The 25367-nt window shown below is 44.5% G+C and overlaps 1 protein-coding gene across 2 annotated transcripts; it reads left to right on the top strand.

The window, feature by feature from the left end:
- The first annotated feature begins 1669 nt into the window (after nt 1-1669).
- SNX1 (sorting nexin 1) lies at nt 1670-22733 on the top strand. 2 transcript variants are annotated; one of them, XM_033166898.1, is made up of 15 exons: nt 1670-1819; nt 5278-5380; nt 7166-7302; nt 7844-7910; nt 10665-10708; nt 12451-12592; nt 13878-13956; nt 15027-15102; nt 17674-17787; nt 18048-18141; nt 19166-19371; nt 20193-20336; nt 20656-20736; nt 21750-21821; nt 22312-22733. In XM_033166898.1, the coding sequence occupies exons 1-15, from the start codon at nt 1700-1702 to the stop codon at nt 22360-22362; spliced, it is 1530 nt and encodes a 509-aa protein (XP_033022789.1). In that variant the 5' UTR covers nt 1670-1699; the 3' UTR covers nt 22363-22733. The 2 variants fall into 2 exon arrangements, with proteins under 2 accessions (XP_033022789.1, XP_033022790.1); XM_033166899.1 differs by lacking the exon at nt 20656-20736.
- Nucleotides 22734-25367: the final 2634 nt, after the last annotated feature.

Genomic DNA, 25367 nt, shown 5'->3' on the forward strand with positions numbered 1-25367 from the left:
CTGCCCCATATATAAGGCAGTTGATCTCTTATTTGTAGGTATGAGAAGAGGCAGACTAGTAATCAAATCCTAGACTATTACAACACATAAAATACTATTGATTTATAAAATGCATTTATGCAAACCAGTAGGAGAACACTTCAATCTCCCAGGACATTCTATACAAGATCTCAAAGTAGCTGTCTTAATACAAAGGAATTTCAGAAATAGACTGGAAAGAGAAGTTGCTGAATTGCAACTCATTACCAAACTTAAAACCATGGAGACACCTGGTCTGAACAAAGACATTGGATTCTTATCTCACTATACATGACAAAGCTATCTTTAGCCATCTCACCCCTTGCTTTTTCCTTTAGGACTAATTGCAGTCATTAGCAGTCATCAACAGGTTTTCCACACCCATCAGCCAATCACCCATTCCCTCCACCCTTCTGAGTAATACCCCTCCTCACTCTCTCACTATATATAAGGGTCTGGTGACTTCTGTTTCAGTGTATCTGAAGAAGTGTACATGCACACGAAAGCTCATACCAAGAACAAACTTGGTTGGTCTCTAAGGTGCTACTGGAAGGATTTTTTTTTTTTTTTTTTTTTTTTTACTATGGCAGACCAACCCTACCTGTAAATGCATACAGTGTAGTGGTTAGAATCTCAGACTAGGACCTGGGAGACCAGGATTCAAATCCCCTCTCTGCCATGAAGCTCACTGCATGACTGGACCAGTCACGGTCTCTCCGCCTAACCTACCTCGCAATGTTATTGGGAATAAATGGGACCATGTATGCCACCTTGAACTCTTTGGAGGAGGGATATAGATGCAATAGATAATAAATATACAATGTGCATTATCAGGGGTGCCAACTTGAATAAAATACTGTAGGGGCTCAGGTAAGCCCTACCCTGCATAATTGGTCACATGATGCAGTGCACACACCATTTGAATGGGAATGCCTATTAACTGGGTGGGAGTGGCCCTCAAATATTTTATTGTGGGGGCCGAAGCCCCCACGGCCCCTAGGAGTTGGCCCCTACCTGCATTATACAAAGTAGCAAAGCGCAAATTTGCACATTCATAAGTTTGTGTGTGCATGTGACAAATTCGGAAGGGGCCATCCCGTTAGATTGTAATGCACTGCTTTTTTGGGGGTGGGGGGTATCACCCCCTAACCGCCCCACCCTGTCCTGTATTTTGCCAGAACCAGGTGGCAACCCTACATGACGGAAGAGGCAGGATCTGTTGTCCCCGCGGGTCCTGCCATCCCACATTGCCTCAAGCGAGCCGTGTAGGCCGCCTTGCGCTCCTTGGAAAGAAAGGCGGAGCCGGCTGCCCAGCCCCAGGCACGCGTCTACTCGGGAGTAAGCCCCACCCCCGCTCAATTCCACGGGTCCGGGACTGGAAGCCAAGCGAAGTAGGACCAGGCGTGGGCGAGGAGGATGACAAGAGGCCACGCCCTGCTCCTCGCTCCCCCCCCTTCCCCACGCTCTGATTGGCTGCCCACCTCCGCCCCACTCTCCTCCCCCCCGCACTCTTTCCCCGGGGCGGCTCCCGACTCCGCCCCTTTATCCTCTCTGAGGCCCCGCCCCCTCTCCCACCTCGTCCTGGCGCCGCCGCGGGCTTCCCTCTCCCCATAAGCCGCCTGTTGCCGCTTCCGGCGGGGCTGTGCAGGAGCCGGAAGTGGCCTCCGCGGGTGGCGGCGACATGGCGTCGGGAGGCTCCCCTGTGGACCGGCTGCCTCCGCCTTTCCCCGCGGCGGAGCCTGCGGGCGCCCCGGAGGCGGGCAGCGACTCGGACGGGGAGGACATTTTCACCGGCAGCTCCGTGAGTGGCTTCGTCAGGAGGGCGCCTCTCCCTCCCTCCACCTGCTGGGACCACCACCAGCAAAACCCCTGTCTTGTCAGTCGTCGCCGCCCTCCTCCTTCCCTTCAGCGCTGCCTTGAGAAGTTTCTGCAGACTTGGCCAAGGGCGAGGAGGTGCCACTGCGGGTCCGGTGCGCCCGTGCATCGTCTCGCCCGAAGCGGAGCCTCGCTGGGTTCAGTGCAGTGGGGCTTTGCTACCCCTGAAATTGTGTTGTGTGTGTGTGTAGCGGAAAAATTAAAAATAAATTTAAGGAACCGCAGAAAGAGGGAGGGGGAGGAAGTCAAGTTTTTAAATTTTAAAAAGACTGTAAAATTATTGAAATGTATAAAACTGAAAATCATTTTACATATATATATATATATACACACACATATTGTGTGTGTGTGTGTGTAGGATTGCAAACTTAGTAGTAGTGCAAGCTTTCGCTGGCTGCAAACTGGCTACTTCTTTAGTTTCCACGAAGTTGTTAAGTATGGGTGTGGGTGTGTATCTTTACGTGCATGCGAGTAGGAAGGCGCGGTTGGTCTGCCTGTGTTGTTTTCGTTGTGCATTTTATCTTATGCTTTTATGTTGTAAGGCGCCCTGTCACCTCCCAGTGAAAGATGGTGTACAAATTCCATAAAGAATCGTGCACGTGGGGCTGGAAGGGTTAAATGGTGAATATCTTACCCATTTCCCCTCCACCTTCCTGTATAGGCACCTGCCTTCGGAGGGTAGCCCATTTATGCAGTCTTCCTGTACTCTGTTCCTTGAAGATGTGTTATGATAAACCTGGTGGCATTTAAAGTGCCACAAGGTTCTTTATTGGTTTTCCTGCAATAGAGTGGGCATGGCTTCCTCTCAGAATGCTGCAGATTGATTGATTGATTGTAAGGATATGGTGATGGGAGGTCAAATCTTGGGTTTATGTTATGAATCTGTTGCATGGTTGAGTCTTGGAAGCAGTTTAAATCTAGAACATAAAATGGTCTTTGCCCCTTCTTTTGGATGGGCTGGAGGACCCACCGGTGTTGACTGTTTGATCAAAGTTCTAGACTTGGGTTGAGTTCAGGTCTAGGTTTTAATCCCCTGTTTTGTCTGTTGCAGCAAAGCAGCAGCCTAATATGTTACCTCTCTATAGCTACTTAATCTATCATCTTTTCTCTGTTTCATAGCCTTTCTTTGCTAATAAGACTTCATAGGAGGCTCTGTAAATCCCATGCTGTGTAAGAGCATATATTGTGTATTCTTCCTGAGAGTTGCTGCTACTCCTTGTCTTAAAATGAATTTTGTTTACTTCGAGGCTTGTTTTATGTTACACTTCTGCTGGAATACTAGGTCATACACTTGATTAGTCTTTAAACATTCGTCTGTCACTTTTGCATCCTGAGTCAGTGGTATGTTTTCCACTGAACAGTTACCCTCCCCATTAGTCTGAAAGGACTTGAATTTAAGGTAAAGATAAAGGGACCCCTGACCATTAGATCCAGTCGTGTCCGACTCTGGGGTTGCGGCACTCATCTCGAGTTACTAGCCAAGGGAGCCGGCGTACAGCTTCCGGGTCATGTGGCCAGCATGACAAAGCTGGTTCTAGCGAACCAGAGCAGCACACGGAAACGCCGTTTACCTTCCCGCCAGAGTGGTACCTATTTATCTACTTGCACTTTTGATGTGCTTTCGAACTGCTAGATGGGCAGGAGCTGGGACCGAGCAACGGGAGCTCACCCCATTGCGGGGATTCAAACTGCCGACCTTCTGCTCAGCAAGCCCTAGGCTCTGTGGTTTAATCCACAGCGCCACCCGCGTCATGGTTAAATGCTCAAAAGGAGGATAACTTTAGTCTACTGATTCACATTCTTAGCCGTTGCTGAAAATGGCAATTTTTACCTGTTCTTATCAACAGCATCCTGAAAAGCCTGTCTTACTGCATGCAAAAAACTGTTCCCATGTTCATTCAACCATCCTTTGACCAGTCCTGGGGATGTTCATCATGTGATGGAGTAAAATTGATGTGATGGAAAAAGTTGTGCAATTAAGTTTTTAGCAAAATTGTCCTAGCTTGGTTCCTTTTTTAGAAGTTTACTGCTACCAAACTTAAGTTAATATGAAGGGAACTTGTAAACTGCAAATAGGGCATAGAATTCTGCTTGAGGAGCCCCTTTTTGCAGCGGGTGTCCTATCTTATCTAGATTCAGCTAACTGGCTAAGAGTCATAGTTAGTCCATGTTTATCAGGTCTTATGTTTCCAGAAAGAAATGTTTCTTTTAGGTCACAGTCTGTGTCGTAAACTGCAAAACCTAAAAAGTGAATGGTTTTGAGATACCTACATAAAAGGAGCTGAACTTGAAATTCAGATTCCTGGTAGGGGGTGAGGAAGAACTCTTTGGCACCAATTGACTGGAAAGAATCAGTAAGCATGATGCCGGAAGTTGCTCAATCTCTGTAGAAATCATGCAAAACTTGCAAAACTTCACCAAAATGACTAGAACTGGCAGAAATGCTAACTTTGCTCAGTATTGGTAACTTTCTAAGAATTCTCCATGGATAATAGTATATCTTCTTTTGATCTGATTTTTTTTTTTTTTTGCCCTACAGTACCATATTTCTAGCTCCTACTGCTACAAAAATGCAAGTACCAAGCTCACAACACTGTATTTTGGGGAACAATACAGCCTCATTTTACTGTAGAGCTGCATGTTGCCATGACCTGTGTCTTTTCATACAGAATAAAAGGGTGCAGAAACTTGCAGCCTCAAACTTCCAATCAAGTTTCTCCAACTTAAAGCTTAAGGGAGCGCATGAAACATAAGAACTGTATGGCTCTGGCAGAGCTGCAGGGGGCTGAAGCCTTCCAAGGATTTGTTTGTCGTCAGCAAGCCTCGCTTCTGCAGCTCATTGCTCTGGCAACAAAGAGTCTTGACTTCTAGCCTCAGCAGCTCTGTCCATGGTGCCTCTTGGGTCTGTGACCCCGTTCATGCTGCTATTTTATTTATTTATTTTGAAATTAGCAACTCAGCCGTGCAAACAGTGTCAGTGCTGTCTCCAGATACCAGAGCATTGTGTCTTCAGAGAGCTGTTGGGAAACAGTGGGCCTTTATAAGCCAGCGCTACAATGACGAGAATAGTGTAAAATGCACCAATGTATGCATTATTAATTCTGCCCCCAAATAAACTTTTTTGACTTTTATTCTTCATAGCTACTGAGAAGAAACATACTTAATGTACTGAAATGGGAAGGTTTTTTTTTTTAAAGGGTTTGAAAAAACATTGGGTTTGCAAAATAAGTGTACCTTTGGTAAAGTTGGCAGAGTTTTGTGAATCCCAAGGCATCTGTGTGGCTGAAGGCATGCAATATATTTTTTCAGGCTTCTGTCGGAATATACTTCAATAACAGATTTAACTTTGTACCATGTATAATAACTGTTGTCTGTTCTTCTTAGAGCAAGCCAATGTCACCTAAGAAAGAGTCGCCTGTACCAGTAAGAACTACCTCCACAGAAAATGGTGTTCAGGAGGAACAGGATGATCAGGACCTATTTGCAGGTATGTCTTCTTACCAGGTGTGATGGTGTAAGTTCTTAAGAAGGCATGCATTGCTGTGGATTCTCCAGTTGCACAGGAGAAGAGGTGCTTTGTGTTAAGGTGTTGTTGTTGTTCAGTCGTTCAGTTGTGTCCAACTCTTCGTGACCCCGTGGACCAGAGCACGCCAGACACGCCTATCTTTCACTGCCTCCCACAGTTTGGCCAAACTCATGCTAGTCTCTTCGAGAACACTGTTACTAAAAACAAACATATTGACTTTGCAAGGAAGCCTGTCTGCTGATATTCTTCTGCTAAAACCCATGTAGCAGTTACAGCAGTCTTTTGCTGTTAACCCTTTTGCAGAAATGGGGCTTTAGATCTTTCCTATAGAAAATCTATGGACATGAGCTCAAAAGTTGTGCTGTAGTGGCACTACAGATCAATAACTCTCCAGTTTGAATTCTGCTTTTACCACAAGCTCAAGTAGGTGATCTCAGCCTCCGTGCCCTCATCTGCAACATGGGGTGGGGTGGGGTGGGGAGTAATAATACAGAGTTATCTTACATGGTAAGACTTAAAGCATAATGCACGTGAACATTTGTATGAACATTTATATGAACGCTAAGTAGATATTAGATGGTGATAATATTAGACACGTAAATCAGAGCCAAGGAGGATCATTGGAGATTTAAAACCAGGTAGAGTATTTAACTAGCTGAAAGCTAGTTACAGGTAGGTAGCCGTGTTGGTCTGCCGTAGTCAAAACAAATATATATATATATATATATTTAGCTGAAAGCTAGTTGGAACAAATGTATGGTATTTCTAATTTTGGTAATTCTGCATGTTCAAATTAGGACAGTTTTGTGATAATTGCATGTTCTACAAGGAGTGCTTATGCCCAGGCTAGTAGCTGCTCTGTGTTTAGGTTAATTAAAGGAAGTGAAATTAGCAGGCCTTCAAATCTTTGTACTAAACTATACTTGAAACATGAAAGCTCCCAAACAGGAAACCCAACCACCTCATCTGTCGTACGTGTGCCTAGATACCGTATGTCCCTAGGTCCAGACCACAATTTACATGTGTTCCTCTTCTTTTTATACTGACAACTGGCCATTTGTTTTCAAATAGTTTGGGAACTGATGGGACCTGTTTGCTAACAAAATGAAGTTTATGCAAAATGAACTTTATTCTTGTTTTGGTATTTTGAAAAAGTCAATAAAATAAGTTTGGAGAAGAAAACGAAGTTTATACATAATAATCTAAATGACAGCTTTCAGATGGCTTCTCAGTGCAGTCCTGACATCTACTGCTGAAGGCTGCATACTTCTGGATGACCGTTGTTTGGATCTGCAGGAGGGGAGATTGCTGTTGCACTCTGGTCCTGCTTGCAGTCTTCCTTGGGGCATCTGGGTAGCCACTGTGAGAACAGGATACTGAACTAAATGGACCACTGGCCTGATCCAGGGGGCTATTATGTTCTTATGGTATGCAGTATGACTTGGGCAATTATTTCACTATAAATCTATCCAGAAACAGCAGGAATTGGTGTTGTGGCCTAGTACAAGGAAGGAGTGCAGAAGCATTATAGTTCCATATTTATATTCCTTGATCAGATTTGATTGCCAAAGATTACGGCAAATCAATAACTTGAATGCCTGTCATACAGGCTGGAATTGGGGAGAATAATGTCTAGTAGCTCTTCCTGATACAGTTCTTGTGGCCTAGAAAAACTCAACATCTTTCTTGATTTTTTTAACCCATTCCGGTTCTCTACCCCCAGTTATAAATTGTATCCTCTTTCAGATGCCACTGTAGAATTGTCTCTTGATAGCACACAAAACAACCAGAAGAAAGAGATGGCTACTGTGATCGGCCCTGTCCCTTCTTTAGAGAAAACAGCAAATTTGCCTTCTAAGCCACAGTCAAAAACCTATGAGGAGGTATGTATTTCTGTGATTGGCTAGTCATATAGTCAGTTATATATTGTATATCAACCTGGGAAGGGTGAATCTTGGTGACTATTGTGAATAGCCTACTACATCCCTAAACTAATTTCATACCCACATCTAACAGGTAATATTTAAAATACATATATCCTGCCTTGCAACTTTAAAGCTTACAGCATTTACTATTTTATTAATTATATATAAATAATATTTTTTGGGGGGGAACCCTATTGAACCTGACAAATAGAAAAAAACTTACAAAAATGATATTTTTTTTTAGGAGACAGGTCAAGAAGTTTAACAGTAGCTTCCATAGAAATGCTTTTGGAGAGGATACTTCAGAGCTGTGGTTCCATGTTAGAAATGTTGTTTTTACGTATTGAACATGAATCAGCGACTCTACATGCTATAGCCTTCAGTCTACCCCCTAATTCTCACACTATTTAATATACAAAGGTGAATATTATGTTGTGCCTGATATGTGCTCCTGACAGAAGTCCCTGGGTTAACTGACTTGAATGTACTTCTCTTACAGTTGGAAGAAGAGGAACAGGAAGACAAATTTGAACTTTCAGTGGAAGTGAGTGATCCTGAGAAAATTGGTGAGTCACTATGAAATGGAAATTACTTGACATAATTGAAGGGGAAAGCTGCATGGGTATGTGTTTTGCCTTCCGGACTGAGGCGAGGCTGGTAATAAAGTTCTGCTTTCGGTGGTGGAGCTCAGAACTGCACTGATTGAACTGTCAACCCCCATCACTTGCTGTTATGGGTCAGCTTCAATACTTTGCTCTTGCTTCCTGTGTAGAACAGCAGTGCAAGATTCTGCAAAAGCTTCTTGTTTCTGAAGTTTTCCTGTTGCCAAAAACGTGATAGAAGAGTACTGTCAAGGGGAAAACTGCATAAATTACTGTGTTAACTTCCTACTCCCCTTCTGTGCCATTGTGGGTGATAGTCAGCTAGTTACAGCATAAATCACCTGGGCTTCTTAACTTGTATATGTTCAAGTGTAATAAGGCTGTACAATAGATGCCCATTCTGAAGCTGGATGGTCTCATTCCTATATTGTGTTCTTGACCAGAAGCTTAAGGCAATTGTGTTCTGTTACTGCAGGTGCTGAAGTCATTGCTTTGAGCTTGTTTTCCAAGCAACAGATGATCCTTTTAAGTTACACTTGGTGTCTGTTGAGTAACTAATAACCTGAATATTTAGATTTTAATCTGGTTCTATAGAGGCTTCTGACTGATGCACAGCTCTATAGAAGGGTGAAGCAGCAGTACAGCAGTTTGTTCAGCATCATCCCTCTCACTCCTGAATTTCTGTGGTGCTCTTTAAACTGTTCAACATTTTTAAAAGGCTTTGTGCTTTAAAAAGCAACTTGGGTCCTGAATACAAGAGCTTGCCTAAAACAATACCTGCACTTCAGCTACTCTTGTGCCCCAATTCCCAAAAATGCTACTTAAATGAGAGACAGCAGTTTGTTTGTTTGTTTGTTTGTTTGTTTGTTGGGAGCTGGTGTACAGGAACCTTAAAATTCAAATGTACACATGGAAGGTGTGCTGGCTTGCACCTTCCTTGCAGCAGTTGGCTGAATGCACATGACGTTCTCCTAAGTCCTAACTTAATACTGTACTACCAACTTCCAATTTGCGGGCTTTCAAAGGACATGCACCGTTTTCACCTAGCAACAGCAGGAGTTGACTTTTTGGAGAGGAATATTTCAAGACCGGCTGAGATGCAGCTATTTTGCATAGATAATTTGTCATGTATCTTTTATTGCAGCTGCACAGATCCTGCAGGTTTTATTACGGGAAAGGATTCTGCAAAAAGAATTCTGTATCTATTTATGCTACTTGCTTTTAGACTTTCAATGCTCCAAAAAGCAAGCCGTGTGCAGTGAAGGGATTCTTTGGCCAGCATCCTGTGTGTGTTCTTTTTCTTCTTCTTTTTTAATGGCCTTTAGTGCCATAACAGCCACTTAATTGTTCAGCCTGGGGCAGATGTGCAGAGCTCTCCCAGATCCTAGCAGTATAACAAGTCACTAATTATTATGTTAGGCTCATCTTTGTAGGAAGTAGAGACAGTACTTGGCACCACTGAGGAGCCACTATTGTGCAAGCTTCAGCTGTCAGCATCCTGTAGCTTGCATGGTAGGATAGCTGAAGGAGACCTCCTGGATCATCTGAACCACCTCCGTACATGGGGAATGACTAGCAAGATGGAAAAATACTCAAGTGGGGATTATTTATTCAATGAAATGGGAAATGTTCAGGATGGATGTGCACCACTTTTCATCCTTGACCGGTTAACTATTTTCTTCTTCGCTTGCTTGCCAGAACTAACAATCTGTTTTAGTGAACTTTATTTACAGTATTACAGACTACAATGCTTTTCTGAAATCTTCATTGCAAACTTGTTTCTGGAGTCTTCTATGGTTCACTGTTCCCCCCCACGCACAACAAAATCAGCTGATGCACATATTATTATTCCAGCAGTAGCCTATTGAATTCCAAATGTTTTTGATATAGGAAACATGAGATGCAGCCCAGAATTCTGCATGCCTTTGTTACAACATCACATGGCTCAGCTTGTGATTCACTCTGCTGCCCGGAAACTTCTTGGCCAGAGCTATTGCTTAACTATCTCACTTTTAAATTGATTCATTGTTTAGTGCATATAACTTTTCACTCGCTGCCATTGTAGCTTCACATCCCTTTTTCTATACTTGCTAGTTTGGTATGTTTACGTTCCGCTTCAGGTAAATTGTGTCACCTTGCTAGGCTGAAATGCAGTTGCCCAGCCATTATGGAAGCGTGAGTTGTTGCAGGTAATGTAGAATTCAATATTGGAGGATTGTCTTCCTGACAGTTTTCTGAAAAGCAAAATTCTAGGGTTTCACCCGGTAGAATAGCATAAGGCCATTTGGGAGCTAAGCAGGACTTCTGGGAAGGTGGATGTTGGGCTTCACTGCCTATTACACCTTTTTTGAACCCCCCCCCCCCCAAAAATAAACAGCAACCCTGATTCTTAATTTCTTGGGGGTCACTTCATGCCTTGAAATGGTGTGGAGTTCAGTATGCTTCAAATGTGCTTTGAGCACATGTAAACACCACGATTGCACTTAGAACCTTGCGTAAGGTACACAGGTTAATCCACAGCCACGTGATAAGATCAAAGCAAGTTTGCAATACGTGACATGACCCTCAGACAATCAGCAGAAATTCTTCAGCTATCCTGGGCATCAGCCTCCGTTAATCAGTTTACCAATAGCCCACTAGGAGGAGGCATCCCCACAGCTTCAGTATGACAGTGTGCTAAAGACAACTGAATTTTTCCTTTCTTTCTCCTTCCCATAGGAGATGGTATGAATGCCTATGTGGCCTACAAGGTGTCGACACAGGTATGTCTTACTCCCTTTCTTGGTAGCACCAAGTCCAATTAATGCAAAGTTCCTTTCAGTTGGCTTTCTGCTGAAATTGCCTTTCCATTGGTATTGCACTGCAAACCTTGGGTAGTCAATGCACTTTTCAGTTGACTGATTACACGCCAGTTTCTTGGGGTAGCACACTCAGTCATTTCCCTTCCTACCCTTCCTGTATTGATTGGTGCTGGCCTTACAGGGAAGAAGCAGAGGAGTCAGACTCCTGTAGCTTCCAGAGAGCACATTCTGAAGGAAAATACAGAAAACACAGTAAGATGCATCAGAAAAATTCAGAGGAAATGCCTTCTCCCCCCCAACCCCCGGACACACACATCAAAGTATGATATAGAAAAACTGAACTTCTTAATTAAAAATTTTTTTTTGCATGATTGGGAACTATTTTAATAAGGATGTGCAAGCTCTTACACGAGTCTCTTCTTCAACATGACAACATTCCAGTTAATGGCTACGAAATAGAAGGTGAAGACCTCGTTACAACAGTAGACTGCTCAACTATAGCTTTGCTTTGCTCAGCTGAGGCCAACTTAAATTTCTGGAGCTGAGAGTTAAAGGGCTTTTTTATGCTTACTTGGTTCTGCGTAAATCTCAGTAAGAGGGAAGCTCCTACCAGAAAGCTTTTCTTAATATTTTTCATGAATATCTCGAAGCATCCGCTCTGGAATCTTTAGTCACATGAAGCGGACACGGGGCAATGGATTCAAACTACAAGAAAGAAGATTCCACCTAAACATTAGGAAGAACTTCCTGACAGTGAGAGCTGTTGGGCAGTGGAATTTGCTGCCAAGGAGTGTGGTGGAGTCTCCTTCTTTAGAGGTCTTTAAGCGGAGGCTTGACAGCCATCTGTCAGGAATGCTTTGATGGTGTTTCCTGCTTGGCAGAGGGTTGGACTGGATGGCCCTTGTGGACTCTTCCAACTCTATGATTCATTTACCCAGTTTAGTTGATCAGTTTAAAGACAAGGAGTTGGCGAGTTAAATCTGCTCATCCATTTGCAGCCCAGCCACAGTGCTGGTGGTTTCTGTTTCCAATCTGTGTTTCTCCTGTTCCTGTAAATGAGTAAAAATATATCGGGCAGGATCCAAAGAGTTTCATGAGAGTCTTTGATTCTGAACATGACTTCTTCATGCTGCATGGCAAACCATTTTTACAAGTTTTCTGGGGTGGAGGACAGTTTGATACGGCATATTCAAAGGGAAGCAAAGTGGCATGTGGCATAAACCAGTCACAGCCTTATCTCAGTAGAATTATTGTATCCTGACCATGCTTGGGAACCTTTGGAGGGCAGCAGCTTCATCTCCATCATTGTCATTTTGTCTGAGTGAAAAATCAAGAAATATATAATTAATAATGTGAACTGTTCATTACCTTTACTATATGTAGTGCCTTTCATTTTCTTATGGTACAATCCTAAGTATGTTTCACTCAGAGTTCAGTTCTCTTGTCTTCAAAGCGGTTTACTCCCAGGTAAGCAGTCAAAGGACTGCAGCATGTAAAATTCATGCTTGCCAACGTTGTGTTTTTCAGCTCTTTCAAACAAAAGGAAAAAAGTTTGTGCGATGGTAGCGCAGCAGTGGCAAAGAATGGTTTATTTCTATAGCTTCAAGAATTCTGCAAGCAAAGCATCTCTATGCACATGTTTGTAAGATATAACTTGATACAGAATGCTCCATGTTAACACAATGTCATTGTGTCCTCCTCAGACCACTTTGCCAATGTTCAGGAATAAGCAGTTCTCTGTGAAGAGGAGATTCAGCGACTTCCTGGGCTTGTATGAGAAGCTATCAGAGAAGCATGCACAAAATGGATTCATCGTCCCCCCACCTCCTGAGAAGAGTTTGATAGGTGAGGTTGGTCAGTCAGTCTGCCAGCAACATCTCTGCAGACCTCTGCTCTCTGTTTTCAATGCATCATTGTAATTGAGGTGCCCTTGATACTGTGATCTTAACCTTTCCAAGGTTAATAACACTTAAAACATACCAATGGACTTTTAAAAGCATAACACTGTGCAACAAGAAAGCATCATCAGCCCACCTTGTCCTTGTGTGCCTTGTGCGTGTAATTGTTGGTTGCTGTTTGGCAGAGAGCAATAGACACCTAAGGCATACAGTGGTACCTCGCTAGACAAATGCCTTGCTAGACGAAAAACTCGCTAGACGAAAGGCATTCGCCAATGAAAGGCTGACTCACAAGACGAATTTCCCTATGGGCTTGCCTCGCAAGACGAAAAATTTTCGTGATTTTTTTCCCCGTCAAACCGCTCTTCCCCCGTTGGTGCTTCGCAAGACGAAATTTTCGCTAGACAGCACTCGCAGAGCGAATTAATTTCGTCTTGCGAGGCACCACTGTACCTTACTTCCTTCCTAATATTGCATCTCTGATACTGCTGAAGTTTCACTGCCAGCTTCCATCTGCAGTTCTCTACTACTCTGCTCCAATAGCACTTCTGCCTTTGGGCTCCACACAGAATGTTGTGGCTTTCTATAAAGAGCAATGCCCTTCTGGACGCACAGTGTTCACGTGACCTGTGCTGTTGTCATAATGCCTTTCTGGCTCTTTGACTTGCTCTGCAAGCGATGTTGGAGTCAGTTGCGCACAGTGCTTGCAGAGTGGAGAGCAGTTTTCTTCACATGGGTGCTCAGGTGCTGCACCAAGGACATGTATACCTGTACATCTTGTATACCTGAAGGAGCATCTCCACCCCCATCGTTCAGCCCGGACACAGAGATCCAGCGCTGAGGGCCTTCTGGCGGTTCCCTCACTGCGAGAAGCAAAGCTACAGGGAACCAGGCAGAGGGCCTTCTCGGTAGTGGCGCCCGCCCTGTGGAATGCCCTCCCATCAGAGGTCAAAGAGATAAACAACTATCTGACATTTAGAAAATACCTGAAGGCAGCCCTCTTTAGGGAAGTTTTTAATCTGTGATATTCAAATGTATTTTAATATTTGTTGGAAGCCGCCCAGAGTGGCCAGATGGGCGGGGTACAAATAATAAATTATTATTATTATTATTATTATTATTATTATTATTATTATTATTATTATTATGTTTGTCCTATTAAAGCCACAGCGAGAGCAAGCTGAAGGTGCAGCACAGGTACAGCTGACCATATCGCTTCATTCTTGTTCCAGGAATGACCAAAGTAAAAGTTGGGAAAGAAGATTCTTCGTCCACAGAATTCCTAGAAAAACGTCGAGCTGCCTTAGAAAGGTAATCACTTCATGCATGTAACTGTCTGCCGTAGTTGACCCTTGTCAAAGGCCACAGTAAGCTGTTCACTTGGCCTACTCTGCTATGTAAAACTGAGGAAAAACTGCCATATATGGAGTCAGTTCATTGGTCCGTCTAGTATTCTCTGAATGGCAGCAACTCTCCCAATCCCCAAGCAGAGATCACTCTGAGCCTTCCTAGCCATCTGCCTAGGTGGGGGTGATGGAAGTTGCCATCCAAAATATCTGGAGGGCACCAGGTTGGGGAAGGCAGTTACAGAGCTTTAACCCTTCTCCTTTGTGTTGTCAGAGGAGCAAATGTTGAAAGCTTTGGAAGAAGCGCCTGAAATAATTCATAATACAAAATGCAGCCTCCTTTTCATTCTTGATTTCTGAGAACAAATCCTCTGACTTCAACCTAATAAAGAAAGTACCTCCTTTCCTTTCAAGCTGACTTTAACAAAGCATGCTTTTCCTTAAAATTCCTCAGGGTCATCATCCTGTGAATTTCCATCAGTTATAAAACATTCTCTGTAACCATACCTTTTAAAACAAACAAACAAACGAACCTCTTCTAGCATGATCCTACTAGCTGAAGTTAAATCCTGATTAAAAACGGGCTGGCGAAGATCGCTAAAACAAAAAGCAGGTTCAGGTATCTCTCATCATCAGATGGGGAAGTGAGAGAGGAAGCAGGCACCGTTCCAGTTCTTGTTCTGCTTTGTTAACACTTTTGCTTTCAGTGATGCAGACTGCAAAAGGGTCACCTTCCTTTAATACATCACATGTTTTCCTCCATTACCTTTCTTTATCTAGGAGTGTGGCTCTCAAACCAGTTGGAGAGCAAACCTGCTAGCCAGCAGTTTTGCATCCCTGTCATTCAAGCCATTAACAGCTGCCACCACACATTCCACACCCTCCTCCCTTGGTTGTGGATCCTGGCAAAATGCAAATTCCACACATTCCAATTGTCCTGAATGTTGTGATGTCAGTGTGCATCCCCTCCCCACTTTTTGAAAATAAGAAATGCTAAATGAAGGGAGCCTGGCCTCATACTTTCCTCTCCCACAGGTATCTTCAAAGAACGGTCAACCATCCAACCATGCTGCAGGACCCAGATGTCAGGGAATTCTTGGAAAAAGATGAGGTTGGTTTGCTGCCGCACCTGAGTGCGCAACACTTGTCTGCAAAGTGTTTCTGCACTTGGGGCCCAGTTTATTTATCTAACATGGTTTATTTGGTAAAACTCTTGAGGAATTCGTTTTGTAGATGTTCTCGATCGGAACGAACTTGTACTCTCGGACACATTGTTGAGCTGCAGAGGAGGTAGAAAGTCACAAACCTCTTGTCACAGCTTCTGTCAAAACAGAGAAACCACTTGTGTGTTCTCCCTCTAGTCAGCTGCTCTTGGGCCACTTGGTCCTGCCCCAATTTGGTGAGCTACATGTGACACCTGATACAGATTGACTGGGACTTACTCCATGCCACTTCAGACTGTTCTCCCTGGAGTGGGGCTGAGGAGTTTCTGGTGGCATAGGGATTGCTAGATGCGTATAACACTGAGGGGAGGTTTTTAATGGTCTTGTGCTCCAGCCCTAAGCTCTTAAGGTCCCTTCCTTATGCAAGCCTTGTGCTTCTTTTCTGTCAATATTCTTTGGGTGTTATTCAGCAAAGTTTTACTTGGAGTAGAGCCATTGAAATGAATGGCGCTAACTTAGTTAACTTTCTGCTTTTGCAGTTGTGTGGGGCTAATATTAGACATGTCGATGCATAGCATGTCCTCGGCTTCTTCTCTTTGTTGCTTTCTGTAGTTGTAACCAACTTCTCAGCAAATAGGCCTAGTTTCAACCCTCTGGTTTTGTACTGAGGCATCACGACTTGTTTCTGCTTTCCTTGCTCACTGGTTCTGGTGCGAAATTAGGCTTTCCAGTCAATGTGTGGTTTTGTGGTGAATCCTCACCACAAAAGTTGCCTAGTTGTATCATGTTCTCCTTTTTTGGAAAAAAAAAGAAAGCAAGTTCTAGTCGCTATACACAGTTCACAAATCATAAATTAGTACCCATATGTTCAGGGAACACTTGGGATGTCTTCTAGGAATGGAACTGTAACAATATCCCTCCATTGCTGCCAAGTCATGGGCTTGGAGACACTAGTGATGTATTCCTAGCAGCTCCAGAAACATGGTTTATAATTAGGTCTACTGGTTTTACTTGTTTCCCAAAGGCTTCTGGGCCACTTGGGGTTTACCTGTATACCTGAAGGAGCATCACAGCCCCATCCTTCAGCTTGGACACTGAGGTCCAGCTCCAAGGGCCTTCTGGAGGAAGTGGAAAGTGAAGTTACAGGAAACCAGCCTTCTAGAGGCACCCACCCTATGGAACGCCCTCCCATCAGATGTCAAACAGATAAACAAATATACCACTTTCCATAGACATCTGAAGGCAGCCCTGTATTGGGAAGCTTTTAAGGTCTGGTGTATTTTGTGTTCTTTTATACTCTGTTAGAAGCCGCCCAGAGTGGCTGGAACAACCCAGTCAGATGGGTGGAGCACAAGTAATTTCTATTAATATTACTGTTATTGGGTTGCATAGGTTATTCACTGAGCAGCATTACTGGAGGAGGATCTTTAGCAGGTGATTGGATCAGATGAGTTCTTGATGCTTTCTTGTTCTCTGAGAGGCCTTGAACCTATCACCAGATAGATGCTTTCTCAGCAGTTGGGCCCAGCTATCATGAAATTGGAAGAGAGCAAGATTATAACCAAATTTCAAGAGCTGCTCCAGTGTCCAGCACAACATCACATGTTAGCAGCTGCACAATAAAACCCCTCTTCCTACCTGGTGGTCCATCCCAGCTGACTAGTACGTAGCATGGAAAGAATACAGCAAGTGGGTCATGCAGTCTCTTTCCAAAGCAGGCGCCCATTGCTAGGAGCCAGTTTCCATGTCGGAAGAAACACCAGACACAGGTGATGGGCATCAGAGCTGCTTTTCTGTTTTACAAGAGGCTTTTCCCAGTGCAGAATACAGGCTGATGCATCCATTTTCTGAACCTTAAATATGCGGCAGCTAGACTGGTGACTGGGAGCAGCCGTCGAGACCATATAACACCGGTCCTGAAAGACCTACATTGGCTCCCAGTACATTTCCAAGCACAATTCAAAGTCTTGGTGCTGACCTTTAAACCCCTAAACGGCCTCAGCCCATTATACCTGAAGGAGCGTCTCTACCCCCATCGTTCTGCCCGGACACTGAGGTCCAGCGCCGAGGGCCTTCTGGCAGTTCCCTGACTGCGAGAAGTAAAGCTACAGGGAACCAGGCAGAGGGCCTTCTCGGTAGTGGTGCCCGCCCTGTGGAACGCCCTCCCATCAAATGTCAAAGAGATAAACAACCACCTGACATTTAGAAAACACCTGAAGGCAGCCCTGTTTTGGGAAGTTTTTAATGTGTGACATTTTAATGAATTTTAATATTTGTTGGAAGCCACCCAGAGTGGGGTACAAATAAATTATTATTATTATTATTATTATTAATTAAATAAATATAAGGACTGTATGGAACTTGGGGGTATTTTCTGCCAAACACTGCTACCTGCCTCTGTTTGGAATATCTCTGGTACCCATTTATACTTCATGCTTCTTTCATGGCCTCTTAATATATGACTTCAAGTAGCTCAGTTGGTCAGTGCTGTAGATGATCAGGCTTTACTCTCCCTACAGTTGCCACGAGCAGTTGGCACTCAGACCCTGAGTGGAGCTGGACTTCTGAAGATGTTCAACAGAGCTACTGATGCCGTCAGCAAAATGACCATCAAGATGAATGAGTCGGACATTGTAAGTTTTTAACAGCTGTATATTTGACATATATGTATTTCTTTGGGGAGTGTTTGTGGACGTGAATACCTATCTCAGGGGTTGCCAACATGGCGGCTTCCAGCTGTTGGCAGACCACAACTTGCACCATCCCTGAGTATACCATGCTAACTGGGGAGTTTAACAGCATCCTGAGGACACCACACTGGTGTTTCCAGGCCTAGCTGGATATCACATTGACTTCCGTTAAAATTAGACCTTGGTGGTTTTACCTCTTTCAGTGGTTTGAAGAGAAGCTTCAGGAGGTGGAATGTGAGGAGCAGCGCCTGCGGAAGCTACATGCTGTTGTAGAACTGCTAGTTAATCACAGGAAAGGTAACGTCGCAATTCACTGTCATGGATTGGTTGGGTGCAGGTGGGAGGGGGAGGAACCAGTTGGGGAACCACAGGCAGAGAAGGCTCAAAGCCCAGGCAGTGTTGGTGGGACAAGGATGAGTGGTCAGAGGGAAGAAGACTGAGAAGAGGTAACAGGACGTGGTGAGCTGAGAGGCTGTGGCAGAGAGCAGTCCAGAGGCAGAAGCTGAAACAGGGGAGGGGGGAGGCCAGGAGGCAGAGATGAGTCAGGCTCATGAAGAGTCATAGGTGTCTCCCCCTCCTGCTGCAACAAGCTTCCCCTGGTCTCCTAGAACCAGAAGAGGCAGGAAAAGGGCAGAGGAGAGGTTGGATTCACACAGGCACAGTCTCCAATTGCTTGGGGAAAACCCTGGAGAGAAGGGCACTTAGGCAGCTGTGAGGAGGTGGGGGCTTTCAGTCTCTGCAACTGATCCATAGGACAAGACCTACCAGGGATGAGCTGCTGTGCTCATGTGGCCTGATGCTTTGCCAAGTTTGTGCAGATCATGTTTTTGCTAATAAAGAGTTAACTCCAGCTTGCATGGTGTGATTACTGTGGGGTCGCTCCTGGCACCTGCTTTGTAAAGCTGAAAAACTACGCAAGACTTCTATAGATCTCTGTGCAGCAGAGCATGCTGCAAATCAGGGCTGGACAACCTTTTTCAACCCAAACGTGCACATTCCCTTCTGGGCAACCTTCCAGGGGCTGCATGGCAGTGATGGGTAATAGCTACTGAAGGCAAAGAGCTTCCAGGGTCATGGAAGGCTGCCATGTGGAAAATAGCAACATGAAATTATTGGCATAACATGCGGCAAACTGTTATCCAGGTCCTTACTTTCTGTAGCATCTTCAGTCTCCAGCTGCAGCATATCCCAAAATACCAAATGGTGAGGTGCAAGCCAGTGGATTGTGTAACCAATTGCTGCATTTCCAACGGTGATCTTTGGCTGGCTTAGTTTCTCACGTTTCCTGCTGCGCTTAATGCCTTTCTGTTCCACCCACCAGAACTGTCACTGAATACGGGTCAGTTTGCCAAGAGTTTAGCCATGCTGGGGAGTTCAGAGGACAACACCGCCATGTCCCGGGCGCTCTCCCAGCTGGCTGAGGTGGAAGAGAAGATTGAACAGCTGCACCAAGAACAGGCAAACAGTGACTTCTTCCTCCTGGCTGAGCTCCTGAGTGACTACATTCGCCTTCTTTCTGTTGTGAGGGTGAGAATGAGTTGACAAGAAACTTAAATGTGTTTATGTGTAATGCCTATGTTCCTAGTCATGGGCTTGAGAGCCCCAGGCCTGCTGCATTCAGAATGCTTTCAGGCCCAGCCCCAGTATCTTGAAATACAAACAACAAGTCTGTGCTCTGAATAAACCTAGGTGTGTCGCTGCTCCACTGTCCACTACATGTGTTGGAGGTGGAGGGGTGTGTGCCAATTTTCTATTTTTAATTTTCAAATTTATAACACAACAGCGCCAAATTAAAAGTAATACATTTTTTTTTCAAAAAGTGGCTTCCCATTCTCTCAGATATTTCCATTATTTCCCCTTTTAAATGCTGCTTATTTTCCAGATTTATCTCTAATCAACATCCTTTTTTAGCAAATTTCTCAACCATCAGCTGTCCCATTACCGACTCCTGCATATGGATAAAACAAAATTATTTCAAATAACAAGTGAGGTTATAGTAATTTAAATATTTTATTTTTCTTTCTCAGTTTCGCGTAACTGCATTTTCTTATCCCAGAAAGTTACTGTCCTCTGCCTGCTTGCACAGTCATTCCCACAGAAACTCTCTTTTTCCATCTTAATTTATATGCAAGCTCTCTCCTTTTCAACGTGTTTTCGTTTGAGTTACCAGCCTCCCAAGGCCATTTCTTACATTCCACTCAAGATGCAGCATTTGCAGCCGGCCATTGTGTTGGAAGCGTACCATGCGCTGGAGGGTCTTCTGATGCTCTGATTTAACCCGTTGTTGTGTGTGGTGTTGCCTGGTGGAGGAGAGACTCGTTCTGAAGGTGTGCCTTCCCTGCCAACAGGGTGCCTTTGACCAGCGGATGAAGACCTGGCAACGCTGGCAGGATGCCCAGATCATGCTGCAGAAGAAACGAGAAACAGAGGCTCGGCTGCTGTGGGCCAACAAACCCGACAAGCTTCAGCAAGCCAAAGAGGAGATCTCAGAGGTGAGAGGGACATCCAAACCTGACAGGTCTCCCCTCTCCATCCCTGTTGGTGTGTGTCTCCCTATCCTAATAAGCACTGAGGAACTCAGAAGGGTTATATGAACCAAATCTTCATCTGTAAGCGAGGAGAGATGGCATGGTTCTTTCTGAGATGAGCCCCTCCAGTTAGTGGGGAAACCCAATGGTTTTAACGAAAGCTTTATCTTTATATATCTGCTTACATGTCCGTTCTAGGGTGTTAAAACATGTAGTGTGTGTAATGAAGATGTACACACACACTTCTACATCATGACAACCTGTCCTTTTCACATTTCTGCAGTGGGAATCTCGTGTGACGCAGTATGAGCGAGACTTTGAACGAATATCTGCAGTTCTCCGGAAGGAGGTGTTGCGGTTTGAGGTATAGAACATGCGTTAAGCACATCGGAACCCCTTTAATTTGACAGTTTAACACGGCGCTGGCAGACCAGGGGACCTGGTTTCCTACCACTCTGAATTGAGATATTGCTGGGTTGAGGAAGTTGAGAAGTCTCATAACTAGGTTTGACTTGGATGCTGCTTTCGTTTCCCTTAATTTGATAAACTTTTCCCTAAAGCAGATACACAGTAGTTGGTAGTCTCTGTGTCAAGGAAAGCATAAAGATTTGTATATGACTGAATGCTTTACCATGGAGGTTTCAGCTTCCATTACAAAGCAGCTCCGAGAAATGCTGGTCGGTCTTCCTGCGATAGCTTGTGAGAGTGGGCTGCGGGTATTTAGGTGGCTTCAGAATCTAGCGTGAAACAGACCTGTTTTGCTGGGCAAAACTGTACAACAGGAGTGGGCAGCAGCTAGGTGTGAATCTATTGTTGGATCTTTGGGTGATTCTGCAGTAGATAAGCCAAGGTTTCTGGTTTAGGTTTAGCAGGAGCAACAGCAAAAAGCCTTTTTTCTAGATTGGGCTGCTTTAAAAGAACAGCGCTGCTTTGGGGAGAGGAGCTGGTGTAGATGCTGCAGTAATAGTACTAAAAACCAATTCCTCTGCAGGCACCCTGCTAGTTTAAGTACGTATCTGCCTCCTTAACTAATTGCTCTTGTGCACCTGCCTTTGGTGCAAGGTTCTGGTTAGAAATAAGGTAGATCTGCAAACCATATGTCTGCCTGTTCCTGCTGCTCAAAGCAGTTATCACTGTTCTGTTACAGTAAGATAATTTCTGTGGCATCTTGGGGGTTGATTGGTTTTGTGGCATCAATAGGCAAAGCTTGTTTTTGTTTGTTTAATTGGGCATGCAGCTGTCTACAAAGCACGATGCCTTCAGTATCTCAAGCCAAATCCTGGTGCCTGATGTCTCATAAGAGACTTGCTACAACCTCCTGTTGGGAAGGTTAAGTCGTCTTCATCATTATTATTCTTTTACATCCTTTGTCTACAGAAAGAGAAAACAAAAGATTTCAAAACTCATGTGACCAAATACCTGGAGACGCTGTTACATTCGCAGCAGCAGGTGAGGGAGCAATCAGCCACGTACATCTTCCTTGACTTTCATCATTTGCTGGCTATTTATCCCAGGAGACGCCTTGCAGAACAACACAACCCAGTGAAATGCTCATCTGTCTTGTTAGAGTTGCCTGCTTGGTCAGACCAGAGTCCAGCTTTTGCTCCTATCCAGTGCATGCCAGTGGGGTCCCATATGAGAATGAAATCCAATGGACCACAAAGTATAGATGCCCTGTGGCACTTCAATAGAAACTCTCTCCAGTGCATTACACAAGGCAGAGCACAGCTGTATGTTCTTGCTTAAATAAAGATGGCCCAGCAGCTTGCAAGGCCATGTTGATTACCCACTTAAAAAAATAAAGGAAGGGAACAAAGCCCTTCAGTGGCCAAAGTCCTTGGTGGGTGGTAAAAGGGGGTGGCATTGCCAGATAACTTTTAGATGAGCAGCTTGTGTTTTCCTTGCTGACATTTCCTCCTCTTTCTTGTGTCCTATGCAGTTTGTGAAGTACTGGGATGCATTCTTACCAGAGGCAAAGGCCATCTCCTAACCAGGCCAAGCAACCTGGACTGATTCTGCCTTTACTACATTATACCTCTTGGCCTTTCAGATGGATCCTGCAGAGCTGATAAGACTCCACAAGCAAAGCAGCAGTTTCCCCAGCTAGTAACTCTTCTTCTAACTGTATATTTTTTCATTTAGGTTCATATATATATACACACACACACAAACACACATATATATATTTTCCTATTGAAGAGACTAGTCCCCTGCTTAACAAGCCAAGACCCGCTGTAGGGAGCGGAGAATGGGCAGGGGTTATTGTGTATTTTTTGGACTTTGGTATTGGGCCCAGGAATGCTTCCTGCGACTCCTGTGGTGCCATGACGACTATGTAATAAAACTTAAAATCAAGGCTAATCTGTTTCTTACTTCTGCATTGTGGTAGCTCCTGGAAAGGAGGTGCAATGGAACAAATGTTACTATCGACTGAATAGCTGTGTTCTGAGGAAAGCAATCATCTGCCTGTCGCTTGGTGCCATAAGCAAACCCCTGCCATTCTGCAGCAGGAGCCTTCAAATGGCCCGTGCTTTGTTGATGGTTGTGTGTGTGTGTGAATTGTGAATATTCAATCTTACGTACTTTTCAGTCTACTTGCACTTTCCCCTTTTCTCTGTATCCACCAGCCTCATTTTATCCCAGGTTGCAAACTCTCCAAACCTTGCATGCACTTCTAGCACAAGAGCTGCTTCTGCCTGAGCAGCTTGTTTTGAGAGGCTCACTGCTGGAATCAAATCCTGGTGCTTTGGGGAAGAGCCATAGCTCAGTGGCAAAACAGGTGCCTTGTGTGCAGACGGTCCCCTGGTTCCATCCCCAGTAGCATCTCCGGGTAAGGCTGGGAATGTCCTCTTTGGAGATTTGCTGCCAGTCAGTGTAGACATTACTGAGCTAGATTAACCCTATGCCCTTGACTCTGTTTGAATGCAGCTTCCTAGATTCCCTTGATTTGCAGGTGGGGAAGAGAATATTGTTGGCCAGTCTCTCATCATCCTTGGAATAACCTGATTTAAATACTAGCAGCCAAACATTGTCTGGTGCTTGCTAATGCTCTAGTGTGTAGTTTTTTTGTTAAGCTGAAAACACTTGATTTCTTGCCTGCTCAGAGTCCTTGGCTTAATTTCGTTCTCCCCCACTCTGAGACATTGGTGCTAAAGATTCAAAATTAGCTTGACCACAACCATGCCCTTAAAAGCCTTGTATGCATTTTTATTTGCCTTCTGCTTTCAGTTCTAATAAACTGGGGCTAGAAGTCTCTGCAAACTAAATATCAACTGATATTAAAAGAGGAACCTGCAAGTCCTTTGTTTCTATGCTATCCCATTAAATCTGTATCTGAAAATATTTCCTGCTCCTTGCTCTTCCACGTAGCCTGCAGAGCAGCAGTGGGTACTTAATCCCTTTGGCGAATATATATTTCTGTTTTGTTCTTGTTGGCATAGACTCAGATTGGGGAAGTGGGTTATAAATCCCGCAGATGTTCTGTGGACTCAGCACAAGGAAGCATGAGGTAGTGTCGCTTAAGCCAAAATGATGGGTTTACTGGGGGGTAGGGGAAACTGTATTGAGCCCCCAAGGTATTTGTTCCAGACTCCTATACCTGAGAGAAGAGAAACTGGAGCAAGAGTTACCCAGAAGTCCTTCTGTTCATTCAGCCACTGACTTATCAGTTCCATTAGCAGGCTGTGCAATGTATGGCAAACTGATAAACCGGGTGGTGCCCCTGTACCTACAGGGCGTGGCAAAACAACCACAGATGCCACTGAGCACACTTGCCCAAGTATGTTGTATTTGGGTTGGTCAGCCATTATTATGGTCAATAGGGCAAAGTGGAAGCCATTACAAATTCAGATACAATTTGCTATATAGAAGAAGAAAATACAGTGGTATCTCAGGTTACAGATGCTTCAGGTTACAGACTCCGCTAACCCAGAAATAATGCTTCAGGTTAAGAACTTTGCTTCAGGATAAGAACAGAAATTGTGCTCTGGCGGCGCAGCGGCAGCGGGAGGCCCCATTAGCTAAAGTGGTGCGTCAGGTTAAGAACAGTTTCAGGTTAAGAGCGGACCTCCAGAACGAATTAAGTTCTGAACCCGAGGTACCACTGTACAGCAGTGGTGCCAGTAAATAAGGGAACATAAACACCCCCAAAAAGGTGGTTTATTGTCCCGAAGCAGGGTATATGCTGTGACCCCTCTTTTTAGCAACCCCCCCCCAACTTACTTGCTTTGGAGAATTCTTCTGTTTTCAGTTGATGAGTCTGGGAAATAACAGCAGTATCATTTTGGGGGGGGAAGGCCTATCCCTTGAAGCAGAGATGGAGAGTCTTTGGTCCTCCAGATATGACTGGACTCAAATCTTGTCAGTCTGAGCCAATGGTGTGACCTCTGGAGAGCCACTAGTTTTCTTTAACAGAAAGGCAGGATGCAGGTAGGGAAAGTGAGAACACTGGCATTGTTACTGGCATCTGTCGATGTCTCGAGAGACTCAATGGATTGCGCCTCCAGGGGTGATGTCAAACTGCTGCATTAGCAACACCAAAGTGGCTTCCCGGAGGCGAAAGCCTGAGCAGTGTGTCTGGAGGTCCTGCGCTGCCCAGACAAGACCCCCCTCTCGGCCTTGCTGATATGGTCCAAAGGAAAGCAGAGCCAGATGTTGGGCACCTGCTTGGCTGCAGGAGTTGCCAGAAGAAGGCATACAAGGTGGCATCCAACCATATTAGGGACTCCACTCAAGATTTATTTTCCCAAAGATGTCCTGCAATAGGTACTACCCCTCCTCTAACACCCCATACACCCTGAACACTGGCATAGTATTATATTAACATGGGTTAAAGCCACATCAGTGTAATGCATTATTGCTTCTAAGTGGGTGATTGATGGGAAATCTCTGGGCTTCCAGATTTTGCTGGACTACAACTCCCATCATCCCTCATCATTAGTCATGCTTACTGGGACTGATGGGATTTGGAGCTCCACAACATCTGGAGGGCACCAA

This window comes from Lacerta agilis, chromosome 13, assembly GCF_009819535.1.
Source record: "Lacerta agilis isolate rLacAgi1 chromosome 13, rLacAgi1.pri, whole genome shotgun sequence".
Lineage (NCBI taxonomy): Eukaryota > Metazoa > Chordata > Lepidosauria > Squamata > Lacertidae > Lacerta > Lacerta agilis.

Bases quoted from the DNA above. Each gene is read 5' to 3' on its own strand.
- SNX1 (XM_033166898.1), top strand. From the start codon at position 1,700: ATGGCGTCGGGAGGCTCCCCTGTGGACCGGCTGCCTCCGCCTTTCCCC. The intron at 10,709-12,450 runs GTATGTCTTACT...TGTCCTCCTCAG, and splicing joins CCTACAAGGTGTCGACACAG to ACCACTTTGCCAATGTTCAG. The intron at 12,593-13,877 runs GTGAGGTTGGTC...TTCTTGTTCCAG, and splicing joins TCCTGAGAAGAGTTTGATAG to GAATGACCAAAGTAAAAGTT.